The sequence below is a fragment of the Opisthorchis viverrini genome (assembly GCF_000715545.1).
Source record: "Opisthorchis viverrini unplaced genomic scaffold opera_v5_328, whole genome shotgun sequence".
In the NCBI taxonomy this organism is placed as follows: Eukaryota; Metazoa; Platyhelminthes; class Trematoda; order Opisthorchiida; family Opisthorchiidae; genus Opisthorchis; species Opisthorchis viverrini.
This window is the reverse complement of record NW_008751981.1, coordinates 251,796-260,713: the sequence shown is the minus strand read 5'-3', so window position 1 is coordinate 260,713 and position 8,918 is coordinate 251,796. Positions and strand designations below refer to the sequence as shown.

General features: G+C 46.4%; 1 protein-coding gene across 1 annotated transcript; it reads right to left on the bottom strand.

Moving 5' to 3' along the window:
* Positions 1-3,028: 3,028 nt before the first annotated feature.
* Positions 3,029-8,445, bottom strand: T265_15016 (hypothetical protein; the record flags this gene model as incomplete). Its single annotated transcript, XM_009176244.1, has 3 exons — positions 3,029-3,281; positions 7,657-8,256; positions 8,292-8,445. 3 exons carry the CDS (start codon positions 8,424-8,426, stop codon positions 3,093-3,095), a joined length of 924 nt encoding a protein of 307 aa, XP_009174508.1.
* Between the last annotated feature and the right edge of the window lie 473 nt (positions 8,446-8,918).

Below are 8,918 nucleotides of genomic sequence, written 5' to 3'. Positions count from 1 at the left end.
CAACAGAAAGCTGTGTTAACTCATCCCATTTTTTCACATGCGAATCAGCTTGACTGTCCAGTCTATAAAGGCGTACGCGTATTCGTAAAATCATGCCGTACCGATTTCACACAACCCGAAGTTCCACTGGGTAAAAAATGACAATTGATCAGGTTACGGGCAATGTAAGAGAAAGTCGTTCGACTGTAGCGCCCGTTCAGTGCCTAGCTGCCATGCCACACGAAGGAACCACGAGGACTGAGATCCTGCCAGGTTGCCCAAGCCTAGACAGGGGAAGTCGAGAGGCAGTGGTCGGGTTCGAACCACGGACATTGCGGTCAGTAAATTCGCGCTCTAACCACTCTGTCCATTTCGCGGACAATGATCTAACACCAACTGGGGTGTTTATTTACGGGCAAGCCTAGTAGAACTGAGGTCAAGATAGTTGAAGTTTGTTCAGGACTACTATCGAGTCGGTTAGGACAGCGGACGTGAGCTAAAGAACATCACACCAACTGTCTCAGTACCACAAACACAATGCTTCGAAGCAGGACCGACAAAAACTGTATCAATACATTTTTGAACCGGCTAGCAGTGACACACAATGGATCAGTAAGATCCAACGCTCACTAAGATGTCGATTCACCATTGCAAGCTAGATTGGCTTGATAGGAGTTGATAGCATTCACAGGACTGCACAGAGAGTCTGACTAGCTAATTATTCAAAGTACGCGTGTAACAGTTGATACTACTGACGAAGCGTGCGAGTAGTATGTGGCTTTCTCATAAGTCCGCTTCGCGACTATTGAAAAGTGAGATTTACTACGGAATTTTAGGAATCGCTTTGTAGCATTCGTTTACGTTTGAGTGGTAGTCAGCGAGTATCCAGGAAAGTTCAAAAAGACCTGTTCGAGAAAGAGACGGATACACAGTTTCTATAAACAAGATGCATATGAGAGTTTTGCTTCCCTGTCCAATAGTCTGTAACTGTTCAGTTGGTGTTTTCCAACAAATAGCTCCGCAGCGAAGGCCTTCTTCCTTCCACCTGTAGAGTTACTGAGGATGAAGGTGATATATCAGAATAGAAGAGTTGGTGAAAGGAAACATGAGGGCTGAACTACAGTCAAGTTGCCCGCAAAGTTGGGTTCGAACCAAGGACCTTCCGGTTGGTAAATTCGCGCCTTAACTACTGAACTGTCTGAAGCTCAGGTAAACGATTCGAATCGATCCCGATACATTTGAAAAAAGGGACGCCAAGCTACCGTTCCTAGAGGTGGCAGTCTGACTCCCGCTACAACGCGGCTACTGGAGTAAAAAAAATCGTTCATTGTAACACCCGATGCCTAGCTGCTATGCCACCCGAAGGAACCACGAGGGCTGGGATACTGCCAGGTTGTCCAAGCCTAGACAAAGGAGGTCGACAGGCCCAGGTTGGGTTCGAACCACGGACCTTTCAGTTAGTAAATTCGCGCTCCGACCACTTGAGCCATCTCGTCCCCTACTGGATTAAACAATACTGTAACGCATAACCCAGGCACGTGAGATCCAAATCCGAGAGCATCAAGCAGGATTTCACGCGGCAGAGGTGCATTCATCACACAGTCACAGTACGTCAAATACTGAAGCAGTGCCACACATGCCAGCGGCCAACTATTGCAGTTTTCCTCGACTTCAAATGAGCCTTTTATTCCGTAGATAGATCACTTCTTCCACACATGACTGGCCAAAGAGGAATGTCACTGAGGTTTGTAATGCCTTCTATTCTATTCACGTGGGAATTCACGACGAACCGTTCAGAAGTTTTCCGACAACCACCGGGATTCGCTAAGGTTGGCCTATCCCACTCTTCTACCCCAATTCTGGGAACGCACTTTTCAAGGGATCGAGGGTCCACGTATCGGAATCATATCTAGGGAAACACTAGTAAACCAGGATCGTGCGGACACTTGTCATTTCACCACCATCAGTCCACAAAGTCTATGCTGGCTAAAGTTCCTGAGGTGATGGCTTTTTCATTTTGCGCCCAGATAGTGCAGCGTACTGGTTCAGGATTTTCAATCTCATTGTGTTCCTCTGAAATTTTAGACAGAGGAATTTGTATTTTGTTCACACTCACACCACTCTCGTTTGGACGGTCGTGTTCCCGTTTTGGCGTAATTATTCCGGTAAGTCCACACCAAAGAGAAGCATTGGACTCGAGTTTGGCTCTTATTAGAGCTCATCAGCAGTGCATATCCAATGGCCGTACCGGGATTTGAACCCCGGACATCTGACGTGTGAGGCGGCTGCGTAACCACTACTCCACCAACGCACGTTGGACGTCTGAACAGGCCAACAGGAGAACGACTGTTCAAATGAGAGTGGTGACTATGAATAAAATATCTATCCGCAAAACCCCAAAATTCCAACCAAAAACCTACCCAGTGGGTCTCAAGCGTGTGTCAGGCTACCTGACTGGCAGGTCAATCGATCGTCACAACCAGGACAGTTACTGGGCCATCGTTCGATCGGTCGGGCACACCAATCACATCGCTCAGGTGTGAACACGTTCGCCCGTTCAGACGTAAGAATTCAGATGCATCCAACATGCGCTGGTGGAATAGTGATTACACGCTCGCCTCGCATGTCAGATGTCCGGGGTTCAAATCCTGGCACGACCATTGGATACGCACTGCCGATGGGCTTTAGTAAGAGCAAAACTCGAGAACGGTGCCTCCCTTTGGTATGGACTCACCGGAATAATTACACCAGAACATGAACACGACCGTCCAAAGGAGAGTGGTGTGACTATGAACAAAATACCTATCCCGCAAAACCCCAGACTTTGTGTTTGTCGGCGGATATAACTTACTGGGTAGCTGTATAATCTGTGAATGTACCATGACAGAACGTCCAATTGACGATAATGCTCACAAACCCTAGTTGGACAGCCCGGATAAAGTTTGTTTGTCATTATACGGTAAGTTCATTTCGAATGAGGTTCAAATCCACTGCTGGGTTTACCACGTCGCCTTTCTGAGGTGTAAGATGTGCAACGAAAATATGCTATTCACAATCTCTAATTATATTTCCAACAAACCGGGAAGAAACGAAGTCACAAAGAAGTCAGAAAATCACAGGAGAAAATGCTTAAGAATAGAAAAGTGTGTTTGTATGTCAGCTGTATCTGGTAGTTGTTCTTTCCGTTTTGTTTGCTCATCCTTGAATAGTACAGCATGCTTGTGGGGTAGAGCATACTTGGCAAGCAACCCGATGAACGTGTGATAGTCGTGCGCCTTCCAAGGACGGAGCTTATCTTCAACCTGGAAGCGAAGACAAGAGAAAAGGTTGAGATCCAAGCAGGTAGAATAAGTGAAATATAAGGAGACTTCTCCCTCTTCTCCCTGCGCTTATATAGTTTCTTAACAGTGTCCAGTAGCCCTAAAATGAGCGTCTGGTCTCGAGATGGTATTCGCGTAACTTGATTGGTCCCCTCTGCAACTGCGTTGTGATCTGATTCAATTGTATCTGATTGGTTCGTTGGGCAACTTCAATTCAACAGGTTCGACCCTTCGTTGTGATTGGGCTGATTCCTTCTTGTTTTTTGGTCTGATTTTGTCCCAACCGATTAGCTGATTTAATGGATTTCTATTTTTAGTAGCATTCACTGATCCGACTGGTCTGTTGGTTGTCGCATTCCGCAACACCTCGCTTGGAGCTGAACGTTTTATCTCCTCGTATGGGAATGAATGAATTCGACATGGCTTCGTTCGAGCGTCATGAAAGAACTAACGGAATGAGAGGCCACAGTCGGATGGAGAGTGGAGAACATGTCTAGTTTGTCTTATAGAGGGGTCATCAGACTTAATGTTCAGAGCCTCTAGGGGAATCAGTGAAGAATCCGTTAGCTCACTTACCTGCCGATGTCTGTAGGTAACACTGAAAACGCAATGTTTGACAGGAAAACACAAATAGCCAGTTGAATGTGAAAACTGAAGATGCCGAGCAAATATATTTACAGGTTTCAAGCTGCAATCCAGCGTTTGTCCGAGTACTCGTCAGGAGCCCTCTCCAAAAGAACTACGGTGCACCGAATCTATGCTACTAAATTTAAGGCCAGTAGCACGAATGTCGAACAGTTATTTTCCCGCGGAAGTAACGAGAGCTGGGTAGTCCGTGCAAAGAGATGCTTACACAAGAAGCAGTTGTATACATCTGAAAGGAACATTTACAGGAACACACCAGAATCAGTTGGTTCCCTGGAGCACAACTGAAGAGTAAGATTCCTCTCATAACGGACTAGTCTTGGTCGGTTACTCGCGTGGTCGCTGCAAGTGGGAGGATTGCTTCTTTGATAGCCTCAACCATTAAAAAGAAACTATGTTCGGGAGGTTAAACATCCAGATAAGAGTAGTTTGCTTGCTCTGATGCAGACACGCACGGTGCTTTCAATAGTTGACCAGAAAGACCGTTGTCCATTCGGTGAACTGATAACTGCAGTTCGATTTCACGAAACAGTTTGCTTCATACATCCATCCTTAAACCTGAAAAGGCTTTTACACCAGGAAAAATCTAGTACAACTTGACTTTATCAACCGAAATACTGTCCTAATCTTACGTGGTGAGTCCTGCATGAGGCATCGAAGGAGTGCGCGTGGTTCTAACTTAACTTTTCAAACGCTTCAAGCACGATGAAATAACCTGGTGCGTGTAGATTTGACTTAGCTGAGCGCTTCCTCGATCGAATTCGCTTCCCAGATATACCACAAAAATCATCAGAGAGAACGGGATAAAAAAAATTAAGTATAACACGTCTATTTTCCTTGTCACTTCCAAACAATCCTAGCACGTTTGTAAATGCTTCAGCCTATGGGAAGCAAAAACGGTTGGATAGTGAAACGGATCTTCCTCATCAAGTATTTTACAGAGAATAGACAGAATCAACGGTTTAAACACAACCGACGGTATGTGGGCAGTGTGTTTAAGCTAACATCCAACAGTTCATAGGAGAGGAAGAGAAGTGCACAATACGACTGTTCAACGGACAGTTCGTCACAGTCTTGCCAAGAATTAGGCAGTCATGTACTACCGCGTCCTAGTTGAGAAGCCTTCCGGTGAAAATCTTGTTCATCAAAGAGGCGCTTGTAGAATTTCCTTCCAGCGAACGGCTTTCTCCTTTCAAAGAAACAGTTTATGCGCAACCAAACGGGGCGATACGCACTTCCAATGGAAACCATCTACAGTCTAAAAGATAACACCTCATTTTATTCTTTCGTTCAGCTGTAGCACCCTTTCGGTGCCTGACTGCCACTCCAACAGAGGGATGCATCAGGGCTGAGATACTGCCAGGTTGCCCGAGCCTAGCCAGGGGAATTCGGAAGGCAGAGGTCGGGTTCGAACCACGGACCTTCCGGTCAGTAAAGTCTCGCTCTAACCACTTGGGACATCTCGCCCCCCGTTTTATTGATCCAGGTTAATCAGTTTGTCGTCGCCTCAAATAGTTTGTTGAACATTTCTTAATCGGATTAAGCAATAACTCAGCCATAGATGCGCAGATATTTGCGCAGTTGAAAACACATCTGAAGGATACAGCGAAAGGGCGATCCATGCGTCCGCTCTTCCCAAGTTCCTCCGTGCCTACTCATCAGATTCATCATTGCTGCATCGGAATACCTCCTCATGGTGTGTAGCGAATCTTATTCACGTTAAGCTGGATTTGCCAACCCTTGACTTGGAAGAGGAATATGAAGATCACGAAACGCTTAGGTGCTGTCGGTGCTAATCGCCTTCCAGGATGGGGACCGCATGATTCTCACTGTGCCTGGTTGGAGATACTGCAAGATATGGCTGCCAGCTGATGCCAGTGGCGTTCTTGTTGTCAGTTTCTATCCAGATCGCCTGAGTGAATGTCTGGAAGTGTAGGCACCTCGGAATGATTATGTTAAGCTAGCACTAAGTCCCTCTCCCGTTCTCTTTAAATCTTCTCTTTACAATAATCCTTTCAAATAAATCATGGTTGTACGGCAGTGAAGCATCAGTGTTGAACACTGATGTCATGCTGTCGATGATGACGATGATGGATTGTACAGTGCCTTGTTCCTACACGCGAGGCATTCACACACATTTCCCAGGTGCGCTAAGATGTGCAGATCACTGCTGTCTAAGAGCAATGAATCGTTGAAACATTTGCCTCAGTCGGAAAGGAATATTCTATCCAACTCAGTGCAGAAACTATGCAGTCTCACTCTTGTGTGGCCTTCTCGAACGCAAATACTGTACTACTGAAGGTGAAATTCTCCACTGAATGTTGATGGTCAGAAAAACAGGACACTCCACCAATTCACTGACGAACCGTAAGTCCGAAACCGTGTTGACGTTGAATCATATCCATAATTTGGCAAAGTAATCAATGACGGAAGTCCATGGTAGCTTTTGAAATGGCGGCCACCGGGAATAAACTGTAAAAGGCAAATTCGCCTCATGCCTGAGCTTCTAAAGTGTATGACGGTTACAACAATTTGTGATTCACTCGATTCGAACAGGTCAGCACAACACTCCCCACTACCCGTCATGAGTAACGCTGATGAATACCAAACCTGATAGGTCTCAAGATTAGATGGAGAACCGCTGCGAAAAACCGTATGTGCTTTACTAGGGAAAATCCGGTTGTAGATGAGCGTCATTTTGGAAACGAAGAGGTATTTTCCATGACACAGGGAGATTCGTTTCCTCAGTGGTGTTGCAACGCAAAAAAATATTCATACCGCCAAACGAGGTGCGGTTCTTCTTGAAGGGTCTCCGTCTAGAGGGGTACTCTACTAGTAATCATTCAGCTGTAGCGCCCTTTCTGTGCCTAGCTGCCATGCCACCCGAAGGAAGCAAGAGGGCTGGGATACTGTCAGGTTGCCCAAGCCTAGACAGGGGAAGTCGAGAGGCAGGGGTCGGGTTCGAACCATGGACCTTCCGGTCAGTATATTCGCGCTCTAACCACTTGAGCCATCTCGCCCCACTCTACCAGTAACATTGCCAACATTCTGCGGTTGCTGTGGGTTGGGACAGTGTCCGCTTCCATAAGCTGAGACACAATAAGGCGCCCTGGAGTAGAATGTCAAATTTACAGAGCAAACCAACAACTCCATCTGTTCTCAACTCGTCGCGAAGCAAATTCAGGCCAACGTTAATGAAACAGTCACCAACACGCAGTAACACGACGTCTCTGATCCCTTCAGAGACAATATCACGAAGCTTAGAAGTGATATCGAGTGAAATAGTTAAATTGTTATTCTCGCAAAACCAAAATTAGTTTGCAAATGAGCGCATTTCGCCAAATGGTTATTTATTTTATTCAGTTTGTGTTCAAGGCAAGGAGAATCTCGTGATCAGTCAAGGACGTTTCAGTCAATCACGTGATGTGTATTTTGTGTGATCGAAAAACGAAAGGCATCATGTCTTGTCTAAGTGAAAGCTGATCAACCAGTCATGGCCAGGCGGTTCAGTGTTTCATCACGGATTGTCGGAAGGTCACCGGTTTGAAACTTTGAGTTTCATTACATGCGCACCGCTAATGATTCCCGACAAGGATGAAACACCTGTACAGTGTACAGTAGCCACCTTTCAGTATACGTGCGGGTAGATCCTCCTGATTGTGGGTGACGATAGTAAACTTTCGAAAACTTTTGAACTTTTGAAAATAATTACCTGGTATGGTGTAGCGTAGACATGTAGTTCAGGACACGCACTGCGACGCAGAACGGAGAGGTTTGCCTCGGATGTGGGCCACTGATGTTCCACCCCCGAATGTCCGGCATCCAGCCAATACAAAGCGCGAATATTGGAAAGAAAGCGCTTAGCGCCGTCCGAGGGTACAAGTAGACCAGATTCTCGCAGAGTGTACGGCTTGCAAGCCGAGAGAATGTACAACAGACCGGTTAGAATGCAGCATCCCTTGCTGAATCCAATCACAGTTACCGGGGTGCCTTCGAATCGGGAAGCGATTTCTGGCTGTTGGTTCTGCAGCTTCATCGCGGCGTCTTCAACCAGACCGGATAAGTGCTCCACAAGGTCAGATTTTGTAGGAATTGAGTCGCTCAGAATGGGATTCCCGTTGGGGTCCACTGAAACAAAGTTGCGATAGCTCGCAAACACATTAGAAACCCATTGACAGGGTCGAATCATCCATAGGTGAATGTTCCGCCCTTGGAGAGCATATCTTTCGACAAGCAGACGGCCCGTGGCCTCGAGACTCCAGTTGATGAATGCTCGTTTTGCTGGCTGGTTCTGCATGTTGCACTCGGTATCCTAGGAGGAAGGATAAGATAAGCACAACAACCTACCTGTATATCTCCTCCGATATAAACAACATTCGAAGACGCCGGTCCAGGACGACCGATGAACAGAACGTCATTCCGCAATCCACCGTAACCTGTGCAGTTTAGTAACAGCATTGTGATGAGTCGATCGGAAGGCATTGAAAGTTTTATGTTCCAACTGTAATAGACATATAATATCAAATGTTGGGATCAACTTGCGCCAGTGACCTGAGTGACAATGCTACGGAGAAGGTAAGTGCACCTTGTTCGCTTCATCACATGTGTTCAATAAAAGATGGGCGTTGGAATGCGAAGCGGAATGCTTCGTTGCGATTTGAAAGGAACGGAAAACGAACCAAACGCAGAAGAATGGAAATTGTTACAGAGGAGTAAAGGGTCGGCCAGAGGGACCCCATAAAGAAATTCAGTCCGTGAGTCAATGAGGCGGACCTTGAAGCCCACAATAAGGCGGATAATGGACGGTGTTCAAATTGTTGCTGGTGCGAGCCTTGTCGATCTGGAGTACGCAGATGACATCGCCCTCATCTTTGAAGATCAAAGCGAAGCACAAACCCTGTTGAATCGGCTGATCACCATCACACCATCTTTTGGCATGCGCCTTGCACCTTCAAGGTGCAAAGTCCTGATTCA